Source organism: Lepidochelys olivacea (assembly GCF_965140295.1).
Source record: "Lepidochelys olivacea isolate rLepOli2 genome assembly, chromosome: 1".
Lineage (NCBI taxonomy): Eukaryota > Metazoa > Chordata > Testudines > Cheloniidae > Lepidochelys > Lepidochelys olivacea.
Window position 1 is genome coordinate 248,623,835 of NC_140411.1, and position 21,402 is coordinate 248,645,236.

The following is a 21,402-nucleotide window of genomic DNA, read 5'->3' on the forward strand; positions in this document are numbered from 1 at the left end:
TAACACAGCTGCTACTTTGAAATTTATCGGTTCAACTAATTTGTTATTAGACATGTCTTAGTTCTTAAGTACTTTTGAATTATCAGTGCTGTGTAAGGGCCAGATATTGATACCTTACTCACAGTGAGTAGACCTTTACTCCTGGAGTAGTCTCATGGATGGGACTAATTGTGGAATCAGGTATTACTCAATGTGAGTAAGAATAACAGAATCTGGCTCTAATACAGTAATTATATAATTAGTGATATATTACTTAAAGGAATGGTGTCTATTTCTTGTATTTTAGAATGTACATCTCCTTACTGTACATATGAAAGTTTGAGCTGCTAAATCATTGATAAACTATCATTACACAATTGTAATACAGCACTCCCAATTCAGCTTCTGTCTTTGTAAGATGATGGCAAGAAAATGGAAACCAATTGCTGTAGAAAATATTTCTGAGTGAATTTTCTGTTCTCCCATTATTTTATCTCTGCCATGTCTATTTTTCTTTGAAAAATATCTAGCCTTCAGATCTTCACACTTCTCTGGGATTGGGGGATGTCCAACCATAACTGGATACATTTCAGTGGGCTAAAAATCAAATCTTTCACTGAACTATTGTGGTGTGCATGTTAAAACAAAGAGCACTTTTGTTAAAAAGGATTCCTTCCTTTACATCTCAAAAGACTCCAGATGCTGCATCTGGATGGGTATTATTAAAGCACGTATAGAAGAGGAGTATGCTGGCTCCTTGCCTCCCTCTTGCTAACTGGATATATGTGCCCTCTGTGGGAAAGACTCTTCTCTTTTTACCATGCAAGAAATGAAAGACATCACCTTGGGCTGGAATATATCAGTTTATAGAAAAGGTTGGCTGTAAGATGCAACCTGATTGCTTTATGAAGTGAGATTATTCAGCACTTAGTCTGCCTAATCATCAGAGGCTTGATCCTGTGCGCATTGAAGTCAAAGGCAATTACTTTCCTTGGGCAGGGTCAGGCCTGAGGGAGGGATTTTTTCCTGCCACTATGGCAGCCTTTAGCCAGCAGGGTAAAAATTCCTCTGACACATGCAGTATCTAGGACAGACATAGGCTTCTCTCTGCAGACCCCATCACAAACCCTAATGTAGGAGGCATGCCAGAGGCAGGAGGGGAGTACCTCTAGCTCATACAGCTACAGAAATTCTCAGCAACTGCAGGCTACAAAGCAGCCCATAGATAGACCAGAGAAAGGGTACTGTAACTTATAATAGCCAGTCATTGCTCTAAATTACTCTGGGAGCCATGGCAGGGCAGCTTAAAGCTACCTTTAAGACCCTTCTCCCTACTCAGCAGAGCCTTCCATTTGCACTGCCTGGTGGAGTTGCAGCACAGAATCTCGAGAATCTTTTCCTAACATTTAAAAGTCTAGACTTAGATGTGCCACTGTTAAATAACTTTTGGCACATTATTGGACCTACTTTAAAATCCACTTTAGTGTGTTGGGGAGCTCCTCCAGATTTTAAAAGTGTGTGTTTAAAAAGCCATTGCCTATTCTGTTACTAAGAAATCAAAGGAGAAGACACCCACCAGTTTGAATCCTGTACTATTGTTTGTTCTGTTCAGAGGCAACCAGCAAGGCATGGATTTACTAATAAACTGTACCCAGAAATGCTGCAGTACTAAAGACACTCCTGGATGATGCTTTTGACAAACCAGGAAATTAACAACCTATTGCCAGGTTGGTTTGTGTTCCCAGAGAAAAAGGAGAGAAATGTACCATTTGACAAATAGGAAAGGTCAAACACAATGCAGGAAGAAATGCTATTCTCAAAGTGCTAAGGGAGCTGTTACAAACAATGGAAAGTAAAACCTTAAACATCAAATTTACAAAGTACTTGGCCATGTCCCTTTATTCTGACCAAAACCAGAGGCAAAAATGGGGAAAGAGAAAATTATGAACTTCAAAGGAATCAGCAGAAGGAATCATTTTATCAGTGCAGTGCCCAAGAGGCATGGACAGGACTGCTGGACAGAATTTCTCAAAGTGTCTTCAAGGCATCCAAATATCCAGCATGCATATATACTCATTGAGTGTCATTACATATGTGAAAGCCCCAGGGAGCTTAAGGCTACCAATTTACCTGCCCATTTTATACTTTTTGACAGTTCTTCTCACTATGAATTTGATGCATTGGAACTATCAACACCTAAGTGCACCCAAGTGCAGCATCTGGGATAGCTGGATAGAAAATAGCAGCTGGCAAGCCACCGTCTATGTGAGACCTGGTGTGTTGATGCTATTCATTACAATTCATGTCACTGTAACAATGAAACAGCAAAGTTGAAGAGAGAAGTGAGCAAAAGGGATGATTAAAAAGTTCAAACAAACATACCAGGATTAAGTGCAACACACCACCACCAAACTGTGTGCTCACTTGTTCATCCAAATTAGCACCAGCTACACATATACAATTGTGAAGATCAATGGCAACAAAACATTTATTTTGTTCTATTTTCTTTATGTATCTGGTGCTCTAACGACCCTTCCTTGTGCATTACAGAACTGCCCATGAACAGTTCAAAACCCAGGCTACAGAACTGTGAATTGATATTGAATGATTCCATTGGTATTGTTTTCACATTTGGGAGATACAAGGTGAGGGGTGTCAGCATAAGAATCTAGACAGACAGATCTCAAACTGTGAGATGGTCCCTAGAGCTCAGCCTGGCTATCACAAATCTGTTCAGAGTGAGCTGTACAATTACTGAGACATTTTCACTGACTATTGCTGATGCTATACCCACACATACAACACCCACTAAATGCAGAGGGCTGAGGGGTTATTTTATATTGAACTTCCATTTTATAACCAAGAGCTGTAATTTCCTTGAAATCTACTGCTTGCCATGGCCGCCTTCTTTCTACGTGGTCAACAATGCCTGAGGGATTCTATAGTTACCCAGAATCTTGTCATGTTTTATCACATAATGTATATATATATAGGGAGAGAGATTTATAGAACATTGAAATATGCAATAACAAAAATAACTAAAGTTGTTAAATAACAAAATGGTTTATTTTATTAACATTAAAAATATTTTCTGCCCTTCAGTTGCACTTCAAATTGGGACAGTGCAGCACTCAGAATGGAACAATCCAGGAGCTGCTACATTCTACAGCAAGAACCCCTGTATAGGCAGAGTAACTAATATTCTACCAGTCCAGCAACCTCAATGGTTGATCATCCCTAAATTGTTTAAACTTCTAAAACAATAGCTCCATGGAAAAAACAAACTTGCAGTAAAGATATTTCAATAAATTAAAATATTTAAATTTAATTTAAGTGGGTTTCCAGCCCCACGCTAGAACTTGGGCACTGCCCAATGCATAGACTGCAATGCAGTGCTAGGATGGACACCAAACCCTCATAGGTGCTATACACATGTATAATATTAAACTGATGCCCAGTCTGCTTGCTTCTGATAACTGTCCAGAATCAAGGATCCTGTGGCACTTTGAAAAGAGTAAGGAATAATCCCTGCTAGGGTCCTAGCCCAACGTTCCCTCGCTCAATGAGACAGGTTCTGATATCCCAGGCTGAGAGAGAGCCATTGCAGAGAATATATGCTCTATTTACCTACGTAATCAATATTCCTCCAGGATGTAACATGGTTCTGAAGTGCATTGGCACACCTTGACTATTGACTATGTGGACAGTCAAGTTCTGTTCTATCTTCAGTGCTGGGTTTTGTTTTCATCATATTGTAACTGCTTCCTACAGAGTTCTCAGAGTGAAAAACTTTCCAGAGGCACAATGGTGTCATTCTAGTCATAGCATCATTTTCCAGCTGCAGGAGAAAAATAGAAGGCCAGGGGAGGGATAGCTCAGTGGTTTGAGCATTGGCCTGCTAAACCCAGGGTTGCGAGTTCAATCCTTGAGGGGGCCATTTAGGGACCTGGGGCAAACATTGGGGACTGGTCCTGCTTTGAGCAGGGGGTTGGACTAGATGACCTCCTGAGGTCCCTTCCAACTCTGATATTTTGTGATTCCCTTAAACTGTCTGAATGGCACAAAGGAGCCAGTATCTGGCCGCAGATGCCAAGTTGAAAACTCTCCCTGCAGAGGAGAATTTTTAACTGATGTAAATAGCCAACTGCTATGCCGACCATTTTCCCAGTTCTCAGGGCACATCATGGGAGAAGAGGAAAATCTGTGATCAGGAGGGGTGGAGCTCAACTCTGCTACAGTAATTCACAGCCACTGTATGGTTCCCTATGGACCACAATGAGCTGTCGTAAGTTAGAGCAGTCATTAAACTGCTCTAACTGATGTCTGGTCCTGGGCCAGGGAAGCTTGAGAATCAGGGAGCTGTAACTGGCTCACCAACCATCCTGATCCCATGCCCCAAGTGCATCTTGGCACAGGTCAGAATTTAGCCCAAGGTACCAGTCCCACTTCCTCCGTTTCTCACATACAGAATGCACAACCAAAAGCTAAAAAGCTGCATGCCTTTCCTCACAGCTCGGAAATAATGCCAGGACTCCAGTGACACCACAAGGGGAGGGTTGTTTGTATGGAAGTTTCCACACAGAGAAATTTTACTCTGCTTTCTGTCCTTGTATGTATACACTGGCCCTCCATGGAAACCCCTGAATGAGTATCCAAAGGAAGAACTTAGCCTTAACCTTTTGTTTTTAAATAAGAAAGATAAAGTGAAGAGAGAAAATAAGACAAAATACATTTCATGTCGCCATTGATCTGTAGATTACAAATATAATCTTCTTTCAGCGGAAGAAATACTGAACAATATTTTGCTCACATTGAATAGAGCTTTGAAAACAAGGTAAATGAAAAGGCTTATTATTCAGCTCCCCCTCCTCTGCCAAAAGAATCACTTGTTTAAAAAAAAAAAAAGTGGAGAGAAAAATTCACCAGAATCACATCAATTTCATCCCCACAACTGCTATTAAAGGAAGAAAATAACCTGACGGGTTTTCCTGGGTTCAAAACTGTACACCGATCCTGTTTAACACCAACCATCAAAAACCTACACCTTGCAAATGCATGTGAAAAGAGAGAGAGAACTGGATCTTCTGTTACAAACTGTGTTGGAATTATGATGCCAGGATTGAACCTTGACAATTCTCATGGGGGTGATCAGACTAAGGAAAAGGGCAAGCCCCCTTAATGCTGACAGCTGAATTCCATAAGTGATAGAGTGTTCATTTTAAGGTTTTCTGTGTATATGTGAGTATGTTTGGGGTGTGGAGGATTCCTGTTTGATGGTGGTATTCTTTGGGTCAGAAAAGTAAGGAGCAGAATAAAGAAACCATGACTTGCCTGACAACAGCTAAGCAATATATGTTTTTAACCCTATGGCGAGCAATGAGAGGCTAATGGTTGACATTTGTCTTCTTTTGACTAGGATAATCTCTCTCTTTTAAAGCTTTGTTCCAAATCTCTCTTGGAATCTGCCCATCTGTTTTCATTGTAATTTTATTATTTTAAAAATGTCTAATGTGGTGCTCATCCTCTTGTTAATATCAGCAAGCCTCGACAGACAGCTGATGCTTTCCATTTGGTTTCCTAGGACTGTAAGAGTCAGTAAGTCAAAGTGGCAGCACAAGTAAGTCAGTCAACCACAACTGCATCCATCATACTCTGAACTCTCCCTATCTTAAAAACACAACTTGACAGAAGCCCCAAATGGCTAATTATAGGCAGGATTCAGACCTGAGCAGAATCAGTCTGTCATTATCAGCAGAGTGGCGACATGAGACATCTTATTGGTTACTATGTGGTCTGTCAGAAGACAACACAAAATGTCACACAGCAACTCCCTTCCACTTAAATATCATTTCATGAGGACACCTTTAAGATATATTCAGAGACTGATAGAAGGCTAGCGCTTGTCAGTGCTGTGAAGCTAGCTAGATCCAGCACCCCATAGAACAGGGCAGTAGAAAGAATTTGTTCCAAAAGAGAAAAAAAACTCCCTGGCAATTAAACACTGAGAAGTCAACTTCTGAGGGAACAGTAGGCGAGGACTCAGCAGGTTCAAAAGTCATTTTTTTCTAAGGGCATCCAGAGCTCCTCAAAGTCTTGCCTATCACCTGTCCATTTGTGAAGAATTAATACAGAGATAACAAATATTATTTAATTGGTGACAAATGAGTAGGATGGGAGAGGAAGGAATGTAGGGCACTGTAGGAATAGAGGAAGGGGTTGGTTGGGTTTATTAATGTCCAAGTTAGTTTGGTTTTTTCCTCCCTTTCTTTCTTTTTTTTTTAAATAAATTGTACAGATGAACATGGGAGAAGTTCATGCTACTTGCTGGAAGCAGTAAGGGTAAATTTCCGTGGCCCATGGATTCCACAGACCTTTGAGTGTTTCACCTCATCCCCAATGGGCCACCACATGGGAACACAACAGTTCCGTGGCAAGACTCATTAGCCCTTAGAAACTGGTGGCATGTCCTCAGATATTTTGCATGAGAGCGAGAGACACGTTGATTCCATCAGCTTCTTCCTCATACAATGCCTGAGTGTCTCAGGTGCAGCCTTGTTATTTCCTAGGGTTCTCTTCCCTTTCATGGACATCAAACTGCAGTCTCCAGGTCCTCATGGGAAACCATCTGGTAGTTCTGACGACTCTCCAGGTAGGAGGCCAGATCTGAGTCCCCAGCTTGCTGAGCCTTGTCTCTAGGTGTCTGACCCTACAATGAAGGGACACAGATAGAAAGCCTTACACATACATTTTTAGAAGACAAGATGAATTTATGTCCCACAGAAGGTAACACTAGAAGTACAGAAAGAAAATTCAGAAGCAGAAATTTGAAGAGGCAGCTTGACTGGTGTCAAGTTATGGTTCTCCATGAGAATGTTCTCATTTTACTATATGTGTGGCACCTGGGACTAGTGAGCTACTTGGCTTCCTTAAAGTCTTTACCAGATTTAGAATAAATCCTTCAACTTTACAAGACACTGTGGTTTGCAGTAGCTGACAAATAGTATATAGACACCAAAATAGATTTCGCAGAGTTCCCATCCAATGGCTGGACATACTGTGTGTGCATACTGCACAGTACTGTAGCTGAGGCATGAAAAGAAACCCATACAGACCATAGACAACAACTCTATCAGGTGTGTGAAGAGAGAGGCTCCCAATATCTGAGTCTGTAGAAGCCATGTTGAGCTGGCCTCAGTTGATAATCACTTTTTAGGGCATCTTACTGCAGCCAAGTTATTTTAAGGTTGCTATAACCTAAAACCAGGAATCTGGATCGTCAAAATATTGCAAATACATTAATAAACATAGGAACATCCTAGCCCCTTATACCTCTGGGTTGATAACGACAGGCAGGTATCAGGGGAGTCAGTGTCCACTTGGCTGCATTTCAGACAGTAGTTTTCAGTACTATTGTCCAAAAGGAACAGATGAACCTTCTCTTCACAAGAGACTACTCTGCACAGCAAAATGTGATAATAATGTTTTTAAAACTTAATTTATCTATAGAGAAGCAACAAACCTTGGACTCTGGATTCCTGAAGTCTTACTGCCTTTTTAATCTCACCTTTCAACCATTACCCGTAGGTTGTCTGCTGTTACCAACTTCTTGCCAGAAGGGCATCTTATGTAGCACCTTCAAAGGTGATTGTGGTCATCTGCAAACAGGTCAGCTGGGGTGATTAGAAACCTTGGTATTCAGTGTAATGTGGCAATGGCCCCTCCCTGTCCATGCTCAAGTTTATTTATGTTTGTGAACTTCTTGTGGATGTTCAATCACTCAGACTGACACAATGGTTGAATATTCCTGGCCTCTAATTTTGCCCATATGTTTTCCTCATGCTCAGACAGTCCCGTTAGGTCTGTTCAACTTTGAGTTTACACTAAGGGGGTGGGGGAGATTGTGGTTGGCCTTGCATGAGTGGACAAAATGGAAAGTAGGGACATAGAAGGGGGTTGGCCATCCCCACAAAATAACTAGATCACAACCACCACACTGTATAGTCACCATCGAATCAAACTAGGATTCCTAATCAGTGATCCGTACATCTCTCTTTTTACAGTGCCCAGCGATCGTACTACTCTGCCCTGGAGATGCCTCTCTGACACGCCATTTGAGAAAACAGTTTCAGGATCAGTTATCACTATGGCAAAGATGACCCAGGTTGGGGATTTAACTGGGGTCTCTTGTGTTTGTCTAAATCAAGACATTTTTCTAAATAAAAATGACTTCTTTGAAAAGAAATGCTCTTGGAACATATAAAGGCCCTCAATCATGCAGACAGCAGGAACAGTTGCTGATTGGTCTCGCTTGTCTAAAGTGTTTTATAATTGGTTCACTTGGTTTAGTTACCTTGGAATCTGTATTTCTTAGAGACGCTCCCGCATCCACCAAGAGCTGGCAGATGCCACGATGGCGCTGGCAGGCCGCCTTGTGCAATGCTGTCTCACCCCTAAATCAAAGCAGAGGAAACTAGCCGTAAGTTAAAATGAAAAATGCAGCATTTTTGTGAGGATCTCTCCTGTTATCCTTGGCATAGACACGTACACTTTCTCCCTCAGCTTGCATGCTCTCTGGATCAGTAGAGCAGCTTATAATGCACATACGGCAGACGGAGTGCTTCCGGGCGGGTGGGGAAGGGAACAGGAACTGTTGCCTTCATATATTTCCTTCATATTGGTACTCTTGCAGAAACAGATCACCACATTCTGCTGGCTGCTGGAAGAGCAAGTGAGCTGCCTTTCTGTTAATTCACTGTAGGGTAAACAGTGGTGGTTTTTTTCTATTATTTCCTACCCAAACTAAATATTATGACACTTTGGCTCCTGCAAGCAGGGACAGATACATGGAAGTCAAACTCCTGCATGCCAAAGTCAGCGCTTGCACCATATTGTTGCCTGATCACGGATCCCCACCTCTTCCGGCCCTCCATCAGTGAGCTAGTGTTCTAGTCCTCCACAGCTGGAGCTCTGCACTCACTTTAAAGCTCTAAACCATTCTGCTTTTCACAGGATAGTCTTGATTTTGACTGCCCCAGTATCCTGTGAGTGGGCCTCCCAGGATGCGGAGACCGTCTCACGATACCACTACAGTTGCGGCAATCTTCCTCATCTGGTGAGGATGTGGAGGAGAACATGTGCTCTGGGTGGGATATGAAAAGATCAAAGATGCAGCACTAGATGCCCGCTGATTTCCAGCTGAGAACTAAGGGACAGATTCATGCCTGTGCTGGTGCTAGAGCTAATGCAGGGACAGAAAGGTAGTGGTTTGCAACTCCCCTTCTCAGGACTAGATGGTGAATGGTTCAACCTTCGGTGAAGGCCAGGGAAGCCCTGAATGCTGCCCTGACTTGCACCTCTGTTGCAATGGCCTCTTTCAGAATCACTGGTGCACGGGACTGTTCCAAGCATGCCTCTTCATGCCCTCTTCCAGCGTACTCTGGAGTGCTCCCTGCAGTGGAGGTTTCTGGGGAGATGGGGCAGAGCTAGTTCTTTGCAGGGCACTGGCAGCCCCTGTGACAAGGCTATGCTTATCCTATTATAGCCCTTTTGGGGCAGCTCAGTACAGGCAGCACAAAGGAGTCATAGATAGGATGACTAGACAGCAAGTGTGAAAAATCAGGACGGGGGGATGGGGGTAATAGGCACCTATATAAGACAAAGTCCCAAATATCAGGACTGTCCCTATAAAATTGGGACATCTGATCACCCTAATCATAGGGCAGATGTGGCTTAACCCTAGAAAGTCCAAAATGGTTTGGGTTCTGACTATTTGAGATAAAAATTCTCTCTGCTTGTGGGAGGGCATTGTCAGCAAGAAGTTCTCTTGCCTTTGGAATTTACTATCCCTCTTGGGCGCTCAGTGCCTGGATTCAGTGAGTGTCAGGACATAGCAAATCTCACCTGTTTTCCTCTAGAACTGTGGTTCTCAAACCTTTGCATTGGTGTCCCCTTTCGCACAGCAAATCTGAGTGCGACCCACCCCTTTTAAATTAAAAATACTTTTAAAAATATTTAACACTATTATAAATGCTGGAGGCAAAGCATGGCTTGGGGGTAGATGCTGACGGCTCGTGACCCCCCACATAATAACCTCTTGACCCCGAGGGATCACAAACCCCAGTTTGAGAACCCCTGCTCTAGGAGAATTAGGGTAATTAGGAGATGGGGGAGATAATAGAGTTTGTTTTGGAGCTTGGGAGGAGAGGTGTGGTGTTCATTGGGGTTGGGACTCCTTTTTTAGAAGTCTGCCATTTTCACACATTTTTATTTTAACTTTTGTACCGCACCAAGAGATTTCCAATGAGCACAAATGGAAGTAAAGTGAAATAAATCAATCATTGAAGGAAGTGGGTGTCAAGTGGGTTGCACTTACGTTTCACTGTCTGTCATATCCAGTAACTCAGATGGACCTGTGAAAGAAAGTCACATGTCATATGCAGTGTTGTTGTAGCCATGTGGGTCCCAGGATATTAAAGAAACAAGGTGGGTGAGGGAATATCTTTTATTGGACCAACTTCTGTTGGTGAGAGTGACAAGCCTTCAAGCTTACACAGACCTGTAAGTGAGGGTAAGCTCAAAAGCTTGTCTCTCACATAGGTCACATGGTATTCTTTACATTCTGTGATTTACTGGTTAGAACAATAATCAGCCAAACTGTGCCTAATATTGTGGGTTTGGTTAGAGGCGGGTCTGGTGAACCTTTCTTTGAAGTTTCACTTCCTTTGGGTTCATATCCCCCAAATTCAACTTTGACTTTCAGGTTGAATGATCCTGCAAAGTTTACAGCAAGTCTCATCTGAAACCACCAAGTTTTACACTATTCATTACACAAGCACAAAATAGAACCCCTCTTCTTTTCCTCTTTTGCTGTTTTCCTGTGGGTGCATTGGAAGGGAGGAGAACAGGACCCAATGGTCTATACTCCCTCCCCAAAAACAAACATTTTCAATATCATTGGGGGAAGCCAACAGGCTGTCTCCTGGAATTGTAGGTGGCCCACTACCTTCCTCCTCCATCTTCACACTGTGGGAGGTTGGAAAAGCAATCCCATTCCCCATACCCTTACACTGGAGAAATCTTCACTGTTTGCCCCCAAGTTACCAGCAACGTGCTTAAATGGCTCCACTGGCTGCTGCAATGGTCTCGAACCTCATACGGGGACTTTTGGCAACTGAGATTTCACCAGCTACTAGGGAACCTGCTCCCATAATTAGCTGCTTAGTGGGCCCACTCCCCACACAGCACGGACTGTGGGTGCTATGGGCATAGCACATTCTGTTTCTACTTGGAAAGGCTACACTGTAGTCCAACAATAATACTACAGACATATACAACACTTTACATTTTCAAAGTGCTACACAGCATTAATCTTAATAAGGAGCAACAATGACGGGTTCCACATTCAAACCTCCTTGACTAGAAAGGTAGTCAGATATGGTGATGGACCTAGGAGCATGGAGGGAGGAAAACAGGTGACTCCTTGAGGCTCTGAAGCCCCTGCACTCCGATAAGCGGGAACATGAAATTTGAATGTTCTCATTCCATTAGAATCAGGCAACTAAGAAAAAAAAATCTAATGTCTGTCAAAAGAGTATTCTTTTCAGGCAATGATGCTCTTCCAGCTTACCAACGTTGCCATTTGCTAGCTATTGGGCTTAGACAATACACTGTAGCCCACTGGGAAACACAGCTTGATCTTTGGCCCTCCCAGATACATACACACTTCTTTTGGGCATGGAGATGACTTTGAGTGAGGAGTGGCGTGGGGAGAGGGGAAGACAGTTTGGGTGTGGAAAGTGCCTTGGAAGATAGAGTAAGGGTAAAAAGGGAAATTGGGCTAGGGCATCAGGGGAGAAAGAGCAGGGGTATGTGATAATTGGTCTGGGGTGGCAAAGGAGCTGGGTTAAAGTGATGGGGGATTAGACCTGCTAAGCAGGGAGATCAAGAAGGAGGGAAAATTGGACTGAGATGGAAAGGGGATGAAATTAGGGTGAAGGGGGATAGGGCTGATAGTGAGGGGCTCAAAAAAGCATTCTAAAAAAATATATAAAAATAAGAAAGCCAGCACATGTTCTGCCACTTTAGGTAAGGGGGGTTATATGAGATTACACTGAACTAAGCTATTTATCAGAGCATCCCAACTATCACAGCCAGCCTGAGGGTCAGAGACTGGTAGTATGCAATTCACAGAATATGGTACCCAGATTGTTGTTTTGTTCTCTTACGTTTACAGCTGAAACTGGAGGCACTGAGTCATGAATAATATTAAGCTGGGCCCTTATTTATGTTCAGTAGTGCTTCTCTTAAACCATCTCATGCCTTCCTTCTAATTCCCCAACCCCTCTTTTTGGACCTTGTTTTTATATCAGTCTCCCTGGCGCTGCCAGCTGACCATTCCAAATCCCCCTCTGGTGCAGGACAAAAGCTGCACAGATGTGGGAAAGGCGGGCACTGGGAAAGCTAACAGCACTGTCATCCTGGCCCAGTGGGGAGCTGCCTGTTTTACTGAGGACTAGAGGCAAAGAAAGAAAAGGGGACTGAGGCACAGAGAGGGAGATGACAAAATAACCCAATAGAAGTCCGGAAGGGAAATGCATGAGTGAGAGTTCTATCAAGGAAAACAGCAGGGGGGAAATAAAAACAAAAGATAGAAATGTGTTGGGAGGTGGAGGAATAAAAAAAGGCCCAGGAAAAATAAAATAGGGGACAGGATCGGGGCGGAAGTTCGCCTGAAAGGAGCTGAAAAGCAAGAACCATCAAGGAGAAGACCAGCTGGGATCACACTATGTCCTTAATGTCTGATAGTAATTTCACACAGAAAGATTAACTTTTTTCTTCCCTCCCTCTCCCCCATTTGTTCCACCAAACCCGCTCTCTGATCTCTCAGAAGGCATAGCAGTCTGGGTTTTGGGGAGGGACAAGTAGTGAGATGTTCAAAGCAAACAGCTGCCCTTTAGCTGAGCTCATTACAACATAAAAGAAACTAACTGACCACATTTCCAGGCATTTCCAAAATCTATGGCACCATGCAGGCTGAAAGTCCTCAATATGTTCAGCAAACCCTACCCCTTCCAACTGAGGCTGTTAAAGCTACTCCTAAAGAGTCCCGCCTTCTGGAAGGTGCACAGACATTAACTTGTGTCAGTGAAAGGCCCTCTTAACCCTCACTTTATAAAACTGGGGAAGAGGGGTGGAAGATTTTCTTTAAAATAAAATAATAATAATAATAAAATAACAATAATAATGTTTGAGGTTGTCAGTGCCTCTGGATGTCTAGTTTGCTTTGTCTGGGCAAAAGCATGTCAGATTTGCATAATACCTTGAATATCGCTTATATTTGGGGAACAAAATTGGCTTGGTTCCTATCCTTAAAACTGGAAGCATTTTTAAAAGATATTTGTATGCAATGTTATAGAACCGCCCAGGTTTCCCCTTCAACTTTAATCCTAGAGAGGGGATAATAGTAACTGTCTTTTACAGTTGATGTCTTTTTAACTTGACTCAGGGTCTTCCCCATGACTTAATGATGGGGCTCTACTTCGAAAAGTGACATTGTGGGTTTCCATATTTATTGTCTCTCAATAATTTCCATATAAAATTTGCTTAAAAGTAAAAACATGGATTTTCTATCTGCCAACTTCAAACTGGGATAGCAAAGCCATGTAGTGGTCTATCTGGCTTAGGTACCTGATTTTGCAACAAAGATTTTGCAGGCCAAATGCTGCACTCAGTTATACCACTGCAACCTCACTTTCTTCCAGTTATGTGCTTAGCACAGTTATGCAATCCCTGTGCCTTCAACGGGATTACATACATGTCATTTAGGGCAGAATTTGGCCCTGTATTTGGAATTTACCTAATAATTCTGTTCATGATGTGAGCCAAAATAGAATCCAGTTTACACTCCCAGAATTGTGTTGGCTCTTCAGTGCTAACAGTGGTAAAATTGTGTCCTTCTCACCAAAGTAAACTGATAGGACTCTGAAAAAGAACTAAAAATGGCACCTTCCTACTCAATAGATCTGCTCCCTGTGTATATTCAGAGTACAACTCCACCTTAATATTTTGAGGGTAGCAAGGCTGTTGAAGTTTGAGGTTAGAGGATTGTTCAGGACTGGGCCTACTGCTGCACATACTGACTGAAATTCCACGAGCTCTGCCTCATCTCAACAAAAAGTTAGCACAATATCTATCAGTGTCATCTCACTATTCTACAATGCAATCAAAGTGGACGTCGCCCATTTCCAACAGAAACAAGGTGGATGTCCACCTGGATTACATTGGTCTCATTAGCACTACAAAAGTAATCAACTGTTGAGAATAGGCCACTTTTACCTTAAATGAATTGGCCTTGTTAGCACTGACCCCCCACTTGGTAAGGTAACTCCCTTTTTTTCATAGATATACTACTTACTGTATTTTTCACTCCATGCATCTGATGAAGTGGGTTTTAGCCCATGAAAGCTTATGCCCAAATAAATGTGTTAGTCTCTAAGGTGCCAGAAGGACTCGTTTTTGTTGATACAGATGAACACAGCTACAACTCTGAAACCTAGATTATTTAAGTGATTAGCTCATCTAACAGATTTATTTCTGTAGTGTAACAGAGCAACTGTGCTTTTGGGGCATTTCTTGGTCCACTCAGAGTTTCTAAAGGGTGTCTCCCCACCCATATGGGAAGGACCCCTGACTCTGGGAATCCTGGGAGGAAGTTCAGGGTTTTGTATCTGTTTTTCCTGCCTCTGAGAAAGAGGAAAACTTCTTTGTTACAGCCATACAAAGAGCCAGCAAAGTGTTGCTTCTATACTCTTCTAGAAAAGTCTATTCACTGCATGTGCATCCTCTCCTGGCTGGGCAGGGTGTAGCAGCTCTCCTCTTCCTTTGGTGCCCCCCACTGACAGCAACCTGGCCCTGTGGTGGTCTTCCTCTTCCTGTGAGTTGGCCATCCAGCCAGGTCACTTTTAGTTCCGGGCCTTCTGGGAAAACACAAGTCCAACAGGCCAATGACCTGGCAGCATCAGGTTCTGCCCAACTTCAGGCTTTTTGGGCTTGTCAGCCGTTGGCTCTGGGATGTTCATGCCCCGTTCTAGGTAGGCTGGTAGAGGAACCCAGGCCTACCCTCTACTCTGGGTTCCAGTCCAGGGACCCTGTATGAAACAGATGAGGTCCGTTTATTGAGATCCTCTGCTGTCTCTCTGGATTGCTTCCTCCCATGGCCTGTACCTAGGCCTTCCTCACAGTCTCTTAGCCTGCTGACTCTTCTGCTGGTCCCAAAACAAATGAGAGCCAAACCACTTATGAGAAACAAAAGAAACAGGGGTCCTGCACCTGGCCTATCTTTCCCAAGGGGGCTATGACTCATATGAGTCTCTGGTTAGGCTCTAGCCCTAGTTGGCTCTTTCTTTCAGGCAGCTTCAAGGCAGTCTCTGGCCCCAGCCAAGGCTTTCTTCACAGGATTAGTTCAAGATATCTACTCCCTCTCTCAGTCAGCCACCAATGAACTGGGATTTTCCTCTTTTATCTCCTTCTTCCTTGCACAGATATAACAGGATGGGGCTGACTGGGCCCACAGGCTCTCATTAATCCTCTCTTGCTCAGTATGGGGTCTGCATATCCCATCCCACTCACCTTCCAGCAATAAACAGATGTGATTCTGATGCCTACTGAGTTTGTACCTGCATTGTCATTCCAGGGATTATGCCGGGTTGTTCTAGCGCACTCATAAATACACTGCCGCATAAACAGTATCTTTATATGACTAACCTCTGGTTTTTCTTATTTGAGACCTTTTTTTTTTTCTTAACATCTGAAATGTTTCAGATCCAAATCATGGAACAGTGTCTCCTCATGACGACACTGGTGTGTTTGAAAGTGGCATATGCCCATCATCACAAAGGGCCTCCTTACATTAATGTGTCCTTGTCCCTCCTCCCCCACCTCTGAGCACATGGGATTGGATTTGCCTTTTCTTTATCATGTTATATTCACATCCCTAGTTCAATATGAGGAATCTATAAATTCTGCCTAATCCTTTTGAAGATTCAGAACGTTTCCCTACATGATTTAGTGCTGGATTTTCAGCAGCGTGCCCTGGAAGGTATTTTGCAGTGTGACTCCCATTAACCTTAGCCATATCCAAGAGTGCATAGGCAGCAGACACTACAGGAGCACATGACTGGGCAGGGATTGAGGCAGTAGCAGGGATAAAAACCATTCCAGTATCTTCTCATATGAGAAAGGATGGACATTAGCTAAAATGATTTACGGGGGAAGCATAAGATATTAGGAAGTGTCAGAAAACATCTGAATCACTGATTAATACACCTCATGCTCTGAATACTGATAAGGTGCTAGGGGCCACAATCTACATTTTAAAGTACTTTAGAGAAGCAGAAACATTACACTGATGAACCTTCAGCAAGTTGGCTCAGAGAGATTATCAAAGAATGAGAAGTGTCCTGTGTAGAAATGACTTATTAATTTCTTGGATGCAGGTGTAGAGAGCGAGTGGACCTCCATTAGTGCATTGCCAATCCCTAGTCAGATTCCCCAGAGACTTATACAAACAAGGCAGCTGAGACACCCAGAGGAAGAGGATCTAGAAAGGTTTCAGGGGGTTCCTGCCAGATTGGTGAAAACAGGGCTGGTGTTTGCTCAATGCTATGAGTGGTCTTTGTTTAATCTTGCCATAGCCTCCTCACACTTTCTCCATTTGCTGAGGAGACTCCTTCTCATGGGTTTCCTGTTCATGTCCCTGCTAGCTTCAACTACTACTTCATCTTGAGTCTTCACATAAGTTTAACTGTGCTAGAATTCTATTGGGATGTACACATGGAAGATGTGCCTGAGGGAAATATTGGGGACGGATGGGGGATGAGTACACAGGCCAGGTGTGTTCTGAGAGGCAGTCTGGAGAGAGGGCTCAATGAAGGAAACTACAGAATTCAGTGTGTTATGTAGGAGATCAAACTAGATGATCACAACAGTCCCTTCTGGTTTTATAATCTATGAAAATGTTGTGTCTCCTACAAAGTTGTCCTGTTATACTCTTCACTCTTTCCCCAGTATCTAGGGCTAGCTTCAACACTTCTTCCAAAACCATAGCAACATGCTGCAGGAGGACAGATTGATAAGGGGTTGTGAGTAAACTTTTATTCTACCACAGTGACACTTACGGCTACTTCATGGAATGTGATTCTCTGTGGGTTTGCACACAATTACTTACCATGTTCTAAGATGTATTTCACAATTTCAAGGTGCCCAGTCTTGGTAGCATGGTGAAGCACGGAACAGTGGTCAGGTCCCTGGATTAACAGATTAGCTCCTCTCTTACAGCATTCTATGAACTGGAATGTAAATGCACAGGAAGAGGACAAGAAAACTGTAGGACAAGGTGCACAGGTAAATAAACATGCAGGTAAATTAACTGTCAGATTTGCTAGCAGGTGGCTAAAAAGAGCAGTGGTAACCACTAGCCAAACCGTTAGGCCCTTACAATGCACAGCAAGGGCTTTTGACCTAAAACTAGCAAGGCTTACAACACACTGAGTTAACAATGTCAAATTACATTTCCTGAGCAGTGGATCATTGGTGATATACTGTAGATGAATTATGCTTGCAAGTAGGGCTGGTCAAAAAGAAAAATCATTGAAATTATTTGAGGTTTTTGTTTGTTTGTACATTAATGAAATATTGTGTTTTCAACTAAACATTTCACAAAAAGTGTTTGCTTTCTGTGGAACATTTTAACTTTCCAATCAAACAAAACCAAACATAAGTAAACCAACAAAATTGAGCCAAACTGCAAAAAATTTATTTGGAATTACACGGTGCCTTATGGGAGTTGCAGTTCAGGTGCCTTATGCCTCAAGTCCATCTGCAGAGATTGGGATACGGGTTTTATGTGCATGTCTTGGTTATGCCCTATGCAGATGTGTGGTGGATCGCTGTGTGTTTGTATGAATACATATTATTACAGTGGTGGTGCTTCAGTCTAAGTCTGTATATGAATTTGTGAATGGCCTATGTGTTCAGGATTGGGTACACACTGTATATTGTGTGGAAATAGTAAATTGCTCTTTTTATTTTCATGTATATTCCCATGTATATTTTTAGCCAGTAGGGGCCCTAAGCACAAAAGAAAGAATCATTCCTAAATACACTTGTATGTATTTGCAGCGGATATAATGAGAAGAATATTTTAAGAATTAGGTTTTTGGGCCTTTCCCCAAAGTCTCCCTGCCTTGCCTTTCCTACCGCTGCCCCGAGAAGATCTGAACCTCTGTAAGGAAACCAACATGCCAGAGATCAGGTGCTGTACCTTCTATTTCCTTATTCATATATTACACCCACACACACACTTTTCTACTTGGATCTCATTGTAGGGGAAGATCCGCATTGGGAAGGCAGGAAAGAGCAGGTGATTGCTCTTTAAAGTTGCTGCAGGCTTTGGGAATTTGTAAAAAACACTACAAAACAGTGTTGAGATGACATAATATCCCATTGTCATAATGCAATGACACAAAGTCATGATGCACCTGAAGAAGATTCAAGGGGGAGTTGCACCATATAAATTACAGTAGCCTTAAGGGATGGGGAAACTGTGCTGTAAATTTCAGAATAGAATGTGATATGAGGGAAAGGGCAACATTGTAGAAATGAATGGTGGTTACAGTGAATCATCACTACTGCTGCCCAGTGGGATAGTGGGGGTAGAGGTGTGTATCTATAGGCAAAGATCAGGAGTGACAGAATTGCCACTTTTTCAGATAGCTTCAAGACTTTTTCCAGTTAATGTTGCAATTGTTAGTCACAATACTCACGCAAATTCAGGGGCATGTGTGCAAATCCCAACCACTTACGGTACATCTACACAGCAAAAAAAAAAAAAAAAACCCACAAAACCCCAAAACAAAAAAACAGTGGTAGCGAGTTTCAGAGCCTGGGTCAACTGACTCAGGCTTGTGCTACAGAGCTAAAAATAGAACCCAGGCTGGGAGACCTACCCCCAGTGTCAGATTTCAGAGCCCAGGTTCCAGACTGAGCAGGAACATCTACAATGCTATTGTTAGCCCCACAAGCCTGAGTGATTTCAGAGTAGCAGCCGTATTAGTCTGTATCTGCAAAAAGAACAGGAGTACTTGTGGTACCTTAGAGAGACTAATAAATTTATTTGAGCATAAGCTTTTGTGGGCTACAGCTCACTTCATTGGATGCATGCAGTGGAAAATGCAGTGGGAAGATATATATACACACAGAGAATATGAAACAATGGGTGTTACCATACACACTATAACGAAAGTGATATAACTCTCGTTATAGTGTGTATGGTAACACCCATTGTTTCATATTCTCTGTGTGTATATATATCTTCCCACTGCATTTTCCACTGCATGCATCCAATGAAGTGGGTTTTAGCCCACAAAAGCTTGTGCACAGATAAATTTGTTAGTCTAAGGTGCCACAAGTACTCCTGTTGTTTAAGCCTGAGTGAGTTGACTCAGGCTTTGAGACTCATTGCCATGGGGTTTTTATTCACTGTGTAAATGCACCCTTAGCTGCTGAAAAATAGGGATTGCAATCATCAAAAGTGAGCTTCACACTTATAGGAATTAAACACATTCCCTCTGCCCCCTTTCCTCCTTCCTGAGAGAGCTGCCAATAGCTGACAGTTAGGGCTGGGCCAAGATTTTTTGGGTTTCAAGCCCTTCTAAATGTCAGAAGAACTTGGCTCATAGTTAATCCTGACATTACAGTGCAGTGTGAAGGGGAGCAGAGACTATCTATCATGAGATAGTAAACCAAAGTCCCTTCTTCCTACCTTTGTAATTGTCTAGGTGGAAATTAAAAATATCCTTACACTGTTTTAAATGAGTTGGGGACAACTCCAGTGTTCTGACCAACATTCCCCTTTCAGTAAAACAAGCTTTATTGTGCAAGGCTGGCTTGGTAATAATGTATTGCTCAGCACTGCATTTGCCTACATAATCACTTTACTGTGTAATCAACCCATTGCTCCGTGAAGTACTTTGGGATTCCTGGAGTATGAAAGGTGCAATATAACACCAGATTCTATTAACTTGAATTTCAATCATACCTCACTTGGCTGCTGTTCCTCTAATATTCAGTGTACCCTGCAAGTGGCATTTGGTGATCAAGGTTTACAGCAGTATGTTTATGTTTTGAGAGAGGAGTAGACTATAACTCATAGTTCATCACAGCTGCAAATAGCTGAGAAGAGGGAGAAACTCAACTTGCGGTACGTACCTTCAGAAGATCACCGTCTATTACTGCTTGTAAAAGTGCTGCAAAAGACAAAAGACAAGACTAACATCAGGGATAAGGACACCAGTACAATTATTATTTACATAGTTCCACAGATGAGTACAGTGCTTGACAGTATTAAAAATACATAGGAGGAAAGGTCCCTGGCCCCAACAAGCTTGCATTCTAGTGCCACAATCTTAAATCACCAGAACCATGCTCTGGATATGGCTACACAGGAGCTGAAAGTGCATGTTCCAAGTCAAGCAGACGTACCTGTGCTAGCTCTCATCAAGCTAGTGTGCTAAAAAGAGAAATGTAGCTGCAGCAGCATGAGCAGTGGGATGGGCTAGCCACCCCAAGTATGATCCTGTCTGAGACCCTAAGTGCATATTCAGGGAAGCTAGTCCCTCCTGCAATTCATGCCACTCAGTGGCTACACTTCTATTTTTACCACATTAGCTTTATCAGAACTAGTATGGGTGTGTCTCCTTGAGCGGAGAATCACCCCTTCCAGTTCCAGTGTACTCATACCCTCTGGCAAACATTACAGAATGAGGGACGGAGTATAAACTATATTGTGTCAAACACTACCAAAAGTTTAGGCCAACGTTTTCAAAAGCAGCCACTCAATGTGTGCGCCTCAATTTTTGAATGCCCAACTTAAGACATATTAGGTAATTTGCAATGTGCTTGCAGCATTGGTTTAACTCTGTTCCAGCTGAGGTCAGCAGTGAAATTCCCATTCACTTAAATGGGAGCACAGATAGGCCAACACTGAATGCAAAGAAGGTCCTTCCTGGGATCCTCTCAAGATTTATACTGATGAACAATCAGTCCCAGTAGTGGATAGCAGAACACTCAGAAATAAACAAAGGGGAAAGCAGAGCATTATTAATAATTTAGAAGAACCTAGACACCCCAACTGAGATTCAGGCTTCCATTCTAGTAGACATAGCACAAACGCATAGTAAGAGACAGTCCCTGCAGCACTTGCAATAAACAGACAATGGGTGGGAGGGAAAACGGAGGCACAGAGAGGTAAGATACTCAGGGTCATACAGCACATCAGTGGAAGCACTGAGACTAGAACCCCAGTCTTCCAGTCCAGTGCCCTACCCTACCCAGTAGGTCACATTGACTCCCCGCATGCCTCTCCTG

General features: G+C 42.8%; 1 protein-coding gene and 1 long non-coding RNA gene across 2 annotated transcripts in view; one reads left to right on the forward strand and one right to left on the reverse strand.

Annotated features, from left to right (window-relative positions):
* Positions 1-21,402, forward strand: part of LOC311514860 — a 48,767-nt gene that overhangs the window by 21,028 nt on the left and 6,337 nt on the right. The window contains exon 3 of the long non-coding RNA XR_014709955.1: positions 17,314-17,379. This is a non-coding gene — a long non-coding RNA (uncharacterized lncRNA). The remainder of the gene's footprint in view (positions 1-17,313; positions 17,380-21,402) is intronic.
* The window catches only part of DGKI (diacylglycerol kinase iota), a gene marked incomplete at its 5' end in the record, with an annotated part of 284,785 nt that continues 265,241 nt past the window's right edge, over positions 1,859-21,402 (reverse strand). The window contains 5 exons of the mRNA XM_084617560.1: positions 1,859-6,685; positions 8,330-8,429; positions 10,352-10,388; positions 17,204-17,324; positions 20,245-20,282. Of these exons, the coding sequence (XP_084473686.1) occupies positions 6,569-6,685; positions 8,330-8,429; positions 10,352-10,388; positions 17,204-17,324; positions 20,245-20,282 (413 nt within the window). The 3' untranslated portion in view covers positions 1,859-6,568. The remainder of the gene's footprint in view (positions 6,686-8,329; positions 8,430-10,351; positions 10,389-17,203; positions 17,325-20,244; positions 20,283-21,402) is intronic.